General features: G+C 39.9%; 1 protein-coding gene across 3 annotated transcripts in view; it reads left to right on the forward strand.

Annotated features, from left to right (window-relative positions):
• LOC311616674 (guanylate-binding protein 1-like) overlaps nt 1-14,179 on the forward strand; it is a 69,635-nt gene extending 55,456 nt beyond the window's left edge. For 2 of the 3 annotated variants that reach the window (XM_084872344.1, XM_084872345.1), the window contains 10 exons: nt 1,592-1,800; nt 4,581-4,708; nt 5,631-5,740; nt 6,467-6,663; nt 7,222-7,464; nt 8,527-8,777; nt 10,171-10,273; nt 10,512-10,745; nt 10,970-11,163; nt 13,391-14,179. In XM_084872344.1, coding sequence (XP_084728470.1) covers nt 1,611-1,800; nt 4,581-4,708; nt 5,631-5,740; nt 6,467-6,663; nt 7,222-7,464; nt 8,527-8,777; nt 10,171-10,273; nt 10,512-10,745; nt 10,970-11,163; nt 13,391-13,510 — 1,770 coding nt within the window. In that variant the 5' untranslated portion in view covers nt 1,592-1,610 and the 3' untranslated portion in view covers nt 13,511-14,179. Of the gene's footprint in view, nt 1-1,591; nt 1,801-4,580; nt 4,709-5,630; nt 5,741-6,466; nt 6,664-7,221; nt 7,465-8,526; nt 8,806-10,168; nt 10,274-10,511; nt 10,746-10,969; nt 11,164-13,390 lie in introns of all 3 variants that reach the window. The other variant, XM_084872343.1, reaches the window with a different exon arrangement.
• Nucleotides 14,180-14,440: the final 261 nt, after the last annotated feature.

Genomic DNA, 14,440 nt, shown 5'->3' on the forward strand with positions numbered 1-14,440 from the left:
GCAAGTAGAATTTGGCCCCACTACTTTACTAAAATGTTTTCTCTTTAATGAACCTGCATTGCTAAAGCCAACATTTTGTTCACCTGACATCTCTGTGCTCTCAAGTAGAATTGCTCTTGCTTTCTGGAAACTGCTTCTGAATTCTTTGGCTTTGCATAAACTTTAGCCATCACCAACTTGTCTGACAACCCTCTCTCTCTTTCCTTTCAGCTCTTCCTCTCTCTCTCCTCCCCAGTATTCTCCCCTCCTGTGTTCTTCCTGCTTCTTCTTTTCCTCTACCAAATGGAAAAACAGAACAAAACAGAAAACCTACAAGTGTATGGCTGGAAATATATTTTCATCAAACAACCTAGGCTCTCCTGATTTTTTAATCCACATTTCATAGTCTTTTGTTACCTTACACCACACTCATGTATACACAAACATGGTTTTGGACAACATTCACTATTTGCAGTTGTGCAGTCTTACTCCCTTTTAGTTGGAGGCTAATTTTTTGTGAAGCTAATGAAGTTAATGTGTAGGGACCATTGTTTGCACAAGCCCATATCAAGGCTTTGGACAGGTCCTTAGTAATGTTTTTCATACAGTAATACATTTTTATCAAATTAGCAGATCTATGTTTATTGGTTCCACTTCCAGAATAGTGGTATAAACAGTTCTGTGAACCCTCACTTCTGCAAAATAAGATCTAGTAAAAAAAAAACCCACAGGTTTCATATCTGTGAAAAATGTCCTTCCTGTTTTTACATAGTAGTTATAGTGTTAACCTTTGGATGAAGGGTATATTGAATGTTTGTGGTGGGGGCATGTGCAGGAAGAAACCAATCCAAGTGTCTGTTTCACATCAATGTTTCTCTCTCTCTGTCTCGCTCCCTTCCCTCCCCCTCTCCTTCAAAATCAATGAAAAATATCCTCCAATGAGGATTACCAACAACAAACATCCATGAAAATTGTCCAAAGAGCATACATCAAATGATGAAACATTTATTTCCCAAAGTCTTTATTCATAGTATAATTAATTAACAAATAAATATTAAATTAAATTAATAAATATTGAATAAAATGTTATATATTTCATGTCTAGCAAATATTTTTTATATATTTTTATTGATTTCTAGAGAGACAGAGATGGAAAGGTGGAAACATCAATAATGAGAGAGAAACATTGATTGGCTGCCTCTTATGCATCCCCTACTGGGGATCAAGCCTGAAACATCAAGATTCTGAAACCTCAAGACCTCCTGGTTCAAGGGCCCATGCTCAACCACTGAGCCACACCAGGAAGGCTCTAGTATGAATATTTTATTGAGAATCTAAAAAGAAAGTTTTCTATGGTAAATTAAAGATTTTGTTCATGAAAGCGGTTAAATGCTGATGTCCTTGTCATACCAATATTTTTTTTAATTACTTCCTTCAATTGTACTTCCATAACTTACTAAAATAATACAAATCTTCCCCTCATCCATCTCACTGTTGACCAGTTCTTCTGGCCATGTTGGCGAATTTTATGACTCTGGATCAAAATACCTGGTGAAAGTTTTTTATCTACTTAGAATGGAAGTTCTAATCCATCCCATCTCCTTGCTTGCAGATAAGGTGACACCCTGGACATGGCCTCAGATAAGCACATGCCAGGCCCGGTGTGCCTCATTGAGAACACTGACACACAACTAGTGGTTAACCCAGAAGCTTTGAAGATCCTGTCTGCCATTACACAGCCTGTGGTGGTGGTGGCCATTGTGGGTCCCTACCGCACAGGCAAATCCTACCTGATGAACAAGCTGGCTGGGCAGAAAAAAGGTGAGGGGCACCAGCTAAGCTCTGCCAGATCCCTTCTCTCCACCCACACTCCCAGCTTTGAGTATGGTGCTACAGGAAGAGCAAGGTAGAGATGGGGAGGAATATTGAAAGCGAGCTTTTAATCTATAGTTATCCTCTTATCTTTACTATGATCTGAAAGAGCCAATTCATTGTCTCTTCCCACTTTTATTAATTTTCCTTTGAAAAGCACAATTTGTATTCTTTTCCTGGAAATCTGTTTAATGTTTTAAAGAATCACCGTATCATTTCCAACATCTCTACCATTTTACATATTTCCCAGAAATGCACAGGATTCTAATTTGTCCAAATTCTTGCCAAGACCTGTAATTTAGCTCTGTGTGTGTGGTGTTTTTTGTTGTTGTTTGTTTTTATTGACTTCAGACAGGGAGAGAGATATATAGAAACATTAATAATGAGAGAGAAACATTGTCTGCCACCTGAAAACCCCACACTGGAGATCAAGCTCACAACCCAAACTAAGAATTGAACCATGAACTCCTGGTTCATAGGTCCACTCTCAACCACAAGCCACAAACGAGGCTGTTATTTATTTTTTTGATAGTGATCATCCTAACGTTATCAAATGCTATCTCTTTGTGGTTTTAATTTGTATTTCCCTGATAGCTAGTGCTATTTATTATCTTCTATGTAATAATTGGTATTTGTATTTTTCTTTAAGGAAATGTCTGTTCAAATCCTTTGCTCACGTTTTCATTGTCTTGTTTCTTTTCTGGGGTTGCATTGCAGGACCTTTTTTATATATTCTGGATATTAATCCCTTAACTAAGAAGTATTTCCCCCCATTCCATAGGATACCTATGAAACTCTGTTGATAGTATCCTTTGAAACACAAAAGTTTTAATTTTGAATCCAACTTATCTATTTTTCTTTTGTTGTTTATGCATTTGGTGTCATATCCAAGAAATTATTCTAAATTCGATATTATGAAGTTTTCCCCCTATGTTTTCTTCTATGAAATTTATAGTTTTAGCTCTTATTTATATGTCTTTGAACTCTTTTGGTTAATTTTGTTGGAGGAAAAGCTTTCTCTCTTACATCATAGAGTGTGATGCTGGCTGAAGAATTTTCATATATAACTTTTATTATGTTGAGTTAGTTTTCTTTTACTCCTAACTTGCTAATGGTTCTATAATAAAAAGGTGTTGAATGTTTTTATGTACTGGATATTTGAATTTCCCTGTTTCTCTGTAGGTTTGTTTTTTTTTTATCAATGTACTAGAGGCCCAGTGAATGAAATTTATTTTATGACATGGTGGGGTGTCCTTCAGCCCAGCCTACACCCTCTGCAATCTGGGACACCTCGAGGGATGTCCAATCCTACTGGGTTCGGGCCTAAACAAGCAGTTGGACATTCCTTTTACAATCCAGAACTGCTGGCTCCCAACTGCTCGCCTGCATCCCTTCCTGGTTGCTACTACCGCTCTGCCTGCCAAACTGAGACACTCCCTAACCACTCCCCTTCCAGCCTGATTGATGCTTAAGTGCTCTCCTGCCAGCCTGTTTGCCCTTACCATCTCTCTCCTGCAGTCCTGGTCTCCCTTCAACTGTTCTCCCCTGCAGGCCTGGGTCCTTCCTAACTGCCCTTCTCTACAGTCCTGGGCGCCCCCAACTTCCCTCCTCTGCCAGCCTGACAACACTAACTGCCCTCCCCTGAAGGCTTGATGGCCCAAAACTGCCCTCCCTTGCAGGCCTGGTCCCTCCCAACTGGCCATCTTGTGTCCACATAGGAGCAGCCCTCCTGTGTGTTGGAGTGATGATCAATCTTCATATTACTGTTTTATTACATAGAATAGAGGCCTGCTGCATGGATGGGGGCCAGCTGGCGTGCCTTAAAGGGTGTCCTGGATAAGGGTGGGGGTTCCCTTGGGGCATGGAATAGCCTAGGCTAGGGGCCTGTGGTGGTTTGCAGACTGGCCATGCTCCCTAGTGACCCTAGAGGAGGCTGGGGTTTATTTATCTTCTATAACTGAAACTTTGTAGCCTCTAGGGGAGCCAAGCCTACTGCTTGCTCTTTGACAGCAGCCATTTCTGTTGAAATTTGTAAATATTCTATAATTGAAACTTTGTAGCCTGAAGCCAAGGCCTGGGCGGGCCAGTGTGTGTTGAAAGCTTGGCTTCCTACATCAATGGAGGCAAACCTAGCCTCCTGCTCTTATACCTGCATGGTTTCCACCATTTCTGTTTCAATTTATGTATATTCTATCATTGTAACTTTGTAGGCTTGAGTGGAAGTATAGGCCAGCAAGAGCAGATGGAAAGCTTGGCTTCCTCCATCGCTGGGGAAACCCAAGCCTCCCTCCAGCTCTCTGTGGCCATAGCCATCTTGGTCGGGTTTATTTGCATATTCGCTTCTAATTGGTTTGTGGGCATGGCTTCTGAGTATAGTGTAGTGATGGTTAATTTGCATATTACTCTTGTATTAGATAAGATTTTTATTGATTTCAGAGAAAAAAAAAGAGGGAGAGAGAGTTAGAAACATCAGTGATTAAGAGAGAATCATGGATCGGCTCCCTCCTGCTTACCCCACACTAAGGATGGAGTAAATAACCAGGGCATGTACTTTCCCCCTAAGTGGAACCATGACATCCTGGTTCTTAGGTCAACACTCAAGCTCTGAGACATGCCAGACAATCCACTAGTTATAGTCTCTCCTTACCTTGATTATGTTCACATTTATTTTCATTTTAAGACACATCTGCTATGAAAACTCAACTCCCTCTCTCTCCTATCCCCTGAAGGCTTCTCTCTGGGCTCCACAGTTCAGTCTCACACCAAAGGCATCTGGATGTGGTGTTTGCCTCATCCTAAGGAACCAAACTACACCCTAGTTCTGCTTGACACTGAGGGGCTGGGAAATGTAGAGAAGGTAAGCATTGAAGATTTAGTTTGGACACAATCCCCTCATTTCTGGGTATTGTCTACACTATTTCATATTTTTACTTCTATTTTTTTTTTAATTTTATTATTTTATTTATTATTCAAATAAGAGCTGGCACTAAACCTTATGTGTGTATTTTCATTTCTGTTTACATGCTAAGAGACCAAGTTTTGCAATCAGAAATAATAAAAATATAAGGCAGTATCTTAGAAGAGCATAGTGATCATTAGATAGTAATATTATAATTATTAACAAGAGGCTATAAGTTAAATCAGTTAACACATATGCATATAGGTACTACAAACAAAATCAGCTATGAATACTGTCCTACAGAGAACTTTAATTAAGGATTAATGTTCAGAAGACCTAAACTGTTGTGGAGATGTAAATGCTGTCATTAACACATTGGCCTTAGCAAATTATTTCACTTCTTTTATCCTCAGCTTTCTGATTTGTAATGCAATGCAAACTGTCGATATTTGCCTCATAGTACTGTTTTGACTGTTGGATAAGAATGGAAAGTGTTAGGTAAATAATAATGATTAGATATAATAGGTATAAGTATTATTACTCTTACATAAGTCAATTTTAGTATAAAAAAATAGAGAAAACCAAATTACATTTAAGGCTTTAGAGTGCCCACCATTCTGAACTATTTCTTTTGCAATTATCTGCCAATGGTCATAAGAGGTCTTAGTGAGAATATGTGTAACCAAAAATACTAATCAGAAGAGTATTCAAAGTCCAAGACCTTCTAACAGTCATTTTCTTTTGGATTTGTTTCCCTCTTATAAGTCATTAATCTAAAAAAAAGCGACTGTACTAAATGAGTATATGTTCACTACTGCTGATCTGGAAAGTGCCATGAGAATAAAACATTATCCTGGCCCAAATGTGTTCTGATTTCCAGAATAGCAACAAAAGTGACTCCTGGATCTTTGCCCTGGCAATACTGCTGAGCAGCACTTTTGTGTACAATATCATGGGGACCATAAACCAGCAGGCCATGGACCAACTGCAGTATCCTTTTTGTGATCCAGAACAGCATAAAAATCAGAGGGTAGGTGCCAAAAACAAATTCCAGCTTATAATAATTACAAGAGTTTCGCCAAAAGGGCGGCTCAACAATGGCTGAGCCACATATGTAGTTTACCTGTTGGAAACAGCTAAGGCACTTCCCTCAAACCTGAATAGGATTATTGTTAACTGCCGGACAGCTCAGGATATTTTATTGCCTCTTGTTGGTCAAACACCAGAACAGCTGTACGCTATTCCCCAAACTGACAATGTTTCTCTACCCATAGATACCACACACTTCAAGTGTATTCTCTCCAACTTGCCTTGGGACAAATTGTGTTAAATAAAAGCTGGGTCTTTAGTGAAGGAGGAGTCTCCAGTTCCCTTTAGCTAAAACTCCTGTGACCTCCAATGCCTTTCAAAAATATCTTTTATCATCTTTGGGCTCCTCTTGAATCTACAAGCAGCCCTTTTCTCCAGAATGCTGAACCCGTTGTAAGGCTGGTAAAAGAACCCAGGGAGGAAGCCCTGTACCTAAAAGCCAGCTCCCAGAATGTGAATCCTGGTGAATCAAGCACAATAAGAGAAAGTATAAAAAATAACTCAAGGGTAGGAAGAAATAACACTTGGGTTAGAAACAAAGCAAAAACAAAGGTTTGGAATATGTGGGACTAATATGGCATGAGAAGCACTGTTCATTCACACAATTTTCCTTAGTTTGCTACTCAGCTATGTGACAGAGCTGACAGATAAGATAAAGGCAAAATCTTCAACTGGTGCAAATGAGGATGAGGACTCAGCTGACTTTGTGAGCTTCTTTCCGGATTTTGTGTGGACACTGAGAGATTTTCCCCTAGAATTGAAAGTAGATGGGAAACCCATCTCAGCAGATGAGTACCTGCAGAATTCACTCAAACTCAAGCAAGGTAAAGGGGACTTAGAACTGATTATTGGGAACCAAAAGCCATGAGAAACCATCATCTTTTATTTTTCTACATAGTGTTTTTACATGTATAATTTTCTACTTCTCAGCTGCCAAGGTCTAATAATTAATTTTGAATTATCTTCTACCCTCTTCTAAGAAAAGTTTCTTTTTCTTTCACTTTTCCCTGTACTGCGCTCATTTTGATTTTTATCTCCCTGCTTAAGGCTTGTGATGCTGTAATTAGCCAAAGAATATGGAATGGAAAGGGCATTTATTTAAAAAAAAATACATTAAAGCTTAACAATGTGCTAGGCCAGGGGTTGGCAAACTATAGCCCACAGGCAAATGATGGGCAATGCAGCCCATCAGCTATCATACAAATAGGATTTACTGGGTGACTACTATTAGAAGGTCCATGGCTGCTTTCATGCTATGTAGCAGAATTGAATTCTTAGAAAATATGTGACCTGCAAAGTCTAATATATATGCCATTTGGATATTTACAGAAAAAATTTCCAAGCCCCTATATTATACAAAGCCCTTATTTATCTTTCCACAGGTACCAATCCTAAAGATGAAAAGTTTAACCTGCCCCGACTCTGTATCCAAAAGTTCTTCCCAAAGAAGAAATGTTTTATCTTTGATCAGCCCACTCATCGGAAGAAGCTAGGCCAACTTGAGAAAATGCATGATGATGAGCTGGACCCCGAATTCGTGCAACAAGCTGCTGACTTCTGTTCCTACATCTTTACCAATTCCAAAGTCAAAACTCTTTCAGGAAACATCCAGGTCAATGGACCCTGTGAGTCCTCTTCCCAGTCATTACTCTCACTGTTAAGGCTAAAGGATGGTGGAATAGCATCCGCCTAGTTTCAGACTTGAAAAATGCAAATATACTACTATTACTGTGGTACATTCTGAATGACACATTTCTAATAGATTTTATTAGACTGATTTTGTGGGTGAGAATTGATAGAAAAAGATAAATAAAAAAGATCTGTTGCTTAAAATTGCCCTAATAACCTGGACCTGGACTATTCCATATAATAGATACTAGACAAGTGTAGTAGCTTCATATAACTAAACTTACATGTAGAATAATTAGAATTAAATAAAATTAAGAATTCTGATTACATGTCTAGAGGCTGAACTATTGGTCAGCACAAATAGCACAGGACCATCATCACAGAAAGTTCTTTTGGACAGTGTTCTTCCAGAATGAATAAAATGAAGGACTCCTTTTTAAATTTATTTTTAGTTGTTTAATCTTCAGCCAAGGAAGTTTTCCCATGAATTTAAGAGAGAGAAACATCAATGTGAGAGAGAAACACTAATCAGTTACCTCCTGCATGCACCCCAACTGGGATTGAACCTAGGTGTGTGCCCTGACCAAGTATCACATCCACAACTTTTTGGTGCATGGGATGATGCTCCAACCAACTGAGCCACCTGGCCAGAGCAGAGGAGTTCTTTTTAATTGTTTCACAAATATTCATTTTAAAAATACTTACCACGGACCAGAACTGATGATAGAGACATGAATGAGAGGTACATTTCCTGTCGTAAAGATGCTTTGGGGTAAAGCACATGCCCTCAATAGACACAGGTCTATGGTGCCAAGAACAGAGTTTCTCACCATTTGATGTGGATCCATATCACCCAAGATCTCGCCAGAGGAGGATTTAATTCAGTTCATCTGGAACAGAGGCTGAGAGTCTGCATTTTTAACAAACTTCTAGGTGATGCTGAGTACATCGATGCTATGAGCCAAATGAGTGTTGAGAGATATCACCAGATTTACACATGATGGAGAGTTGCCTCACCCCACCTACAACAAATGTTATCTTTCGTTCTCTATTTGTAGGGCTGAAGACTCTGCTGATGACCTATATCGATGCCATCAGCAGTGGAGACCTGCCCTGCATGGAGAACACAGTCCTGGCCTTGGCCCAGATAGAGAACTCGGCTGCAGTGAAAAAGGCCATTGCCCACTATGACCAGCAGATGGGGGAGAAGGTTGAACTACCCACAGAAACCCTCCAAGAGCTCCCGGACCTGCACACGGCCAGTGGGAAAGAGGCCAATGAAGATTTCATGAAGAATTCCTTCAAGAATGTAGACCATTTATTTCTAAAGGAATTAGAGTTAATTTTTTTTCCAATGTTTATATGTATTAGGGCAGTGGTTGGCAAACCAAGGCCCTTGAGCCACATGCAGCTCTTTGGCCCCTTGAGTGTGGCTCTTCCACAAAACACCTCAGCCTGGGCAAGTCTATTTTGAAGAAGCGGTGTTAGAAAGACTTTAAATTTTAAAAATTTAACTCTCAAAAAAAAGTTCAATAGTTGTACTTTTGATATTTGTCTCTGTTGACTAATGAGTTTGCTGACCACTATTATAACAAAAAGAAAAAAAAAATATGTAGTTTTAGTTATATTGAGCAGGCTTACATTGAGTCACATTTCTTCCATTTGCAATTGCTGTTCCAATCTGAAAGCAGAAGTTTCTAAAGGTGTATGTGTAGGAATAGAGAACCTAGTCCTGACCTATGTCAATGCCATCAGCAGTGGGGAAATACCCTGCATGGAGAATGCAGTCCTGGCCTCGGACCAGATAGAGAACTCAGCTGCAGTGCAAAAGGCTGTGGCCCCCTATGACCCGCAGATTGGTAACATAAATGCTAACATAAAGCTAGCAATCTCTACCATGAACTTCACCTCCAAGGAGAAAGGGACTTCAGTAGAAAGACAGGATCAGGAGAAAGGATGTGGTCCTGCAAAGGTGCCTGTAAGTTTTTGCAGGATCACAGACTGGTTTTGGAGAAGCCTTTCCAAAAATCCTGAGGTTGAGCTAACATTTCCTCTGTAATCTTTCTACTTCTTGTTTTCATATTAAAGGCCCAGCTAGAAAAAAGGCAGGGTGACTTTTATAAAGAGAATATAAAAGCATCATCGGATCACTGCTCAGCTTTACTTAAGGATATCTTCCATTCTTTAGAAGAAGATATAAAGCAGGGGGTTTATTCTAAATCAGGAGGATATCATCTCTTAATGCAAACTGGGAATGAGCTCAAGAAAAAGTATCTTCAGGAACCCAAGAGGGGAATAGAGTTAACCAGCATTTATCTATCTCTCTGTTTCTCCCTTCAACCCCACACTAGCCTTCTACGCAGTCTCCCTCAACCTCCTTTCCTTGGATCTGCTCTCTCCATGATGACTTCATCCTCACTCTATATGAAATCACAGCACCAACAGCTCAAAAAATAGAGCCTTCACATGAGAAAAGACACTCTGAATCTATATTTATACCAATTTCTTACAAAGGATTCTGCTTCATGGGGTGCCAGGGTTGGCCAAGCTGGAGAATGTGCCCAACCAGTGACAGGGGCACCTTGACCAGCACAAGGAACAGGGCCAAGCGAAGTTATTCCTACAAGAAAAGATGGTGGGCAAATAGGAATTAGCGCTTCCAGCAATTTCCTATCACTAATGCCATTTTATCGGTGTCGTAGAGTGAAGAAGTTCTTCAGACATACCTGAAGTCCAAGGAATCTGTGATTGATGCAATTCTACAGACAAACCAGAATCTCACAGTAAAGGAAAAGGAGTTTGAAGGTGAGGAGCAAGTAAAGAGACTAGATAGCCTCAACAGCTTTTAAAAGTTTAATTAATTTGGCTTGGAGAACCTGGGGTCCTTAAACAAAAGCCAGATGAGCAAAGATGCCTACAACTAGCCAAAGTCAGTCTCAGTGGGCAAATGCAGTCAGCAGCAACAATGTCAGGTGAGTTCACAAAGAAGAAACAGCGAGAAGTTCACCCACATGAATTTGTCTTCTTCCTTTTCTCCTGGCAGTGCAACGTGTGAAAGCTGAATTTGCCGAGGCTGCAGCAAAAATGCTGGAGGAAATGCAAAAGAAGAATCAGCAGATGATGGAGGAGAGCAAAAAGAGTTTTCAGGAACATGTGAAGCAACTGATTGAGAAGATGGAGCAGGAGAGGACCCTATTAAAGGCAGAGCAAAGGATGGCTACGGCTACAATTCTACAGACAGACCAGACTCTCACAGGAAAGGAAAAGGAGATGGAAGGTGAGGAGCAAGTAAAGAGACTAGATAGCCTCAACAGCTTTTAAAAGTTTAAATATTTGGCTTGGAGAACCTGGGGTCCTTAAACAAAAGCCAGATGAGCAAAGATGCCTACTACTAGCCTAAGTCAGTCTCAGTGGGCAAATGCAGTCAGTAGCAACAACGACAGGTGAGTTCACCGAGCTGGTCACCCACATGAATTTGTCTTCTTCCTTTCCTCCTGGCAGTGCAACGTGTGAAAGCTGAATCTGCAGAGGCTGCAGCAAAAATGCTGGAGGAAATGCTAAAGAGGAATCAGCAGATGATGGAGGAGAAAGAAAAGAGTTATCAGGAACATGTGAAACAACTGACTAAGAAGATGGAGCAGGAGAGGGCCCAATTAATGGCAGAGCAAGAGAGGACTATGGCTCTTAAACTTAAGGTATGTAATGGTGTCACCTTGAGGTTTCTCTTTTTCTGTTTTCTGTCCACTCGCCCAGACTTGTTTGTCTGTCTATTAGAATAGGAAAACCCTTAGGATCTAGCTTGCCCGCTTGTATCTTTCAAACTCTATCTGTCTCCTGGATTTGGAGCCTGCGTACATCTGGTTATTAAAAATTTTTATTATCCTTTATCTCAAATCCAGTCCTTTATCAGTAAACTACAGGTCCAGTGCATGGATTCATGCAATGTTTTGGTCCCTTGGCCTGACCCGTGTTATCTCATAATTTAGGACCTGTCAGGGAATGTCAGAACAATGATTTTGGCCAAATCCCAACAGGTCAGGCCAAGGCACCCCACCAGTGCACAAATCCATGCAGCGGGCCTCTAATATGTATATAAGATCTTTGCTTAATCTCTTCTCAATCTCCCCTGTCGCCTCCTTCTTCTGAGATTCATCAGTCTGCTCTAAGTTTCCATGCCTGTGCATTGAGCAGCTGCCCTCTGATGGTCAGTGCATGTCATAGCTACCAGTCAAATAGTCAAATTGTTCAATGGTCATTTAGGCTTTTACAAATATAGATAAGAGGCCCGGTGCACAAAATTTTGTGCATGGATAGGGTCCCTCGGCCTAGCTGGCAATCAGGGCCAATCAGGGTCTCCCTCTGGCTGCCCCAGCAACAAACTTTCCCCAGTTGCCAGCTGCTGGCTGGATCTTTCCCTCCTCTCGCTGCCAGCTTACAGCTGGGGCTTCCACTGGTGGTCAGCACACATCATGGTGAGTGTCTGAACTTCCAAGGGGACAATTTGCATATTACCCTTTTATTACATAAGATTATTCAATCAATGGTAGCTATTATATTTCAGGCATTGTAAATATATCTTATCTGTATCTCTTGCTGAATATTATATCAAGCAAGAATTGCTGTTTCTTAGAAGAAACAGAGGTTCAGAAAAGATGAGCTTTTATAGGGTCACACAGATCGGTAAGATATCTGAACCACTTTCAGACTTAGAGGAATCTACAATCACTGTTTTTCTGTCACACCTGGTGTGACTTTGGTTCTCAAAGAACATTCATGAGCAGAATGACTCTGCCTCTCACTCCTGTGTCTGCCACTCCTGCCTGTTTTCTATGTCCTACTCCTAGTTTGTGTAGTGAGTTTCCTGCAGAAATCCAGTATGGACAGTTAGGGGCCTTGATGTCTTTATTTATATCCTGCTACTCTTGCCACCAAGCTGTGGAGGCTTAAGTCAAATTCCCTGATCTAAGATTCAGGCACTTCCTTTGATTTTGAGAAATTTTATTTCTGTCATTTTCATATGTATATGAAATTCTGATTTTATATATATATATATATATATGTATATGGCTCAATAAGATTATATATATATATATATATATATATATATATATATATATGTATATGGGTCAATAAGATTTGAAAAGAAACAATTCAGATAAATATAGATTTATAGAATTAATTAAACTTATAATTTAAGTTTATCAAAATATTAAAAGGTTTAAGCCAAAATATCGCTTACCTAAAGGAAGCCCAAGATTAGCAATCATGGAGCTAGGATGTCCAAGTGAAAGTATCCTATATAATAAAAGCCTGATATGCAAATTGTCCCCTCTACTGGGAGTTTGACCAGGAGTTCGACTGCTCTCTATGATGTGCACTGACCACCATGGGGCAGTGGGGAATATGGCGGGCATCTGTGACCCAGAGCTGGCAGTGGGTGGCAGTGGAGGTGCTGCTGGCCCTGATTGGCCCCAATGAGATTGGGACTGCGGCAGGATGGTGGACCAGGTAAGTGGGCAGCGCCTGGCCAAGTTGAGTGTGAGCAGGTCCCCATTATCCCACCAGTCCAGGTAGTGTGACCAATGGCACTGAGGTAGCCTGGTGGGGCCCAATGACTCAGAAGGAGGGGGTTATACAGGGGCCCAGGTGCTTCCCAGGACCCAGAGGCCAGCTGGGACCTGCCCTTCCACACCAGATCCTTTGCTTCAACTGCTGACCATGCCTAGGAACCAACCACACCTGTGCTTGGATTCCACGCACCAAACCTCTTTGAATGAATATTTATGGTAGAGAAAATTTCAAGAAGAAATTAAATACTCAAAAAAAAAAAAAACCCACAAAACTATAAATGTGGAAACTAGCTAGAAGTTGAGATTTGCTAAACTGCTGTGCTTTAATTACTCTTTATTTGTCCCTTTTTAGGAACAGGCCTTATTACTAAAGGAAGGATTCCAAAATGAGAACAGACAACTTCAGAGAGAAATAGAGATGCTCAAGAATAACATGGCAAGAAGGAACAGGAAAAAATGTACCATAAGCTAATGACCTAGGGAAAAGAGATTCCCTGGTCAACTCTACCCAAGGCATAACTCAAGCAGTTGAAAAAACTGGAAAAATGTCACAACTTGAGAAAATGACCCTCTTTAAGCTAATAAAAGAAATCTATAAAAAAAAAAATCCTTCACCTAACATACATACTTAATGATAATAAATGGAATGCTTTGCCCTTAACTCAGGAATAAAGCAAGAATATGCAATCTCTCCTCTCCAGAAAACAGAATGATGAAGGCTTCCTACAATATGGCAAAAGAAAGAAAGAAAAGAAAGAAAGAAAGGAAAGAAAGAAAGAAAGGAAGGAAGAAAGAAAGAAAGAAAGAAAGAAAGAAAGAAAGAAAGAAAGAAAGAAAGAAAGGAAGGAAGGAAGGAAGGAAGGAAGAAAGGGAAGGGAGGGAGGGATTGGGGGAGGAAAGGAAGGGGAAAAAAGGAAAGGAAAAAATAAAACTGCCTTTATTCTCACATGCAATGATTATGCACATAGATAAATCCCAGGGAATCTACAACAAAAAACCAAAAACAGCAACATAAACTCTTGGCACAAATACATAGTTTAACAAAGTTGTAAGATTTAAGGTCAATTCACAAAAATTCACTTTTAACTGTATTTTTATATAAAAGCAATAAACTATTGGAAACCAAAAATTAAAAAAACAATACCATTTATAATAGTTGTTTTTTAAAAAATGGAATACTTAGGTCAAAATATAACTAAACACGCCCACAATCTTCTATTTCATTCTAAGTCCATGATGTATGAATTTCCTTAGATTCAAACTCCCTTGTAGTTTTTATGATGTTACTTTTACTCATTGTAGAGAATAAGGTTCAAGAGCCTTATTTTTAGAGTTATCTTTGACAAAAGCATGTACCTATTATTTGTTAAGATTTGTTTAGCAATGAAAATATGTCAACTGG

Source organism: Pipistrellus hanaki (genome assembly GCF_964339955.1).
Source record: "Pipistrellus hanaki genome assembly, chromosome: 2".
NCBI classification, from domain to species: domain Eukaryota; kingdom Metazoa; phylum Chordata; class Mammalia; order Chiroptera; family Vespertilionidae; genus Pipistrellus; species Pipistrellus hanaki.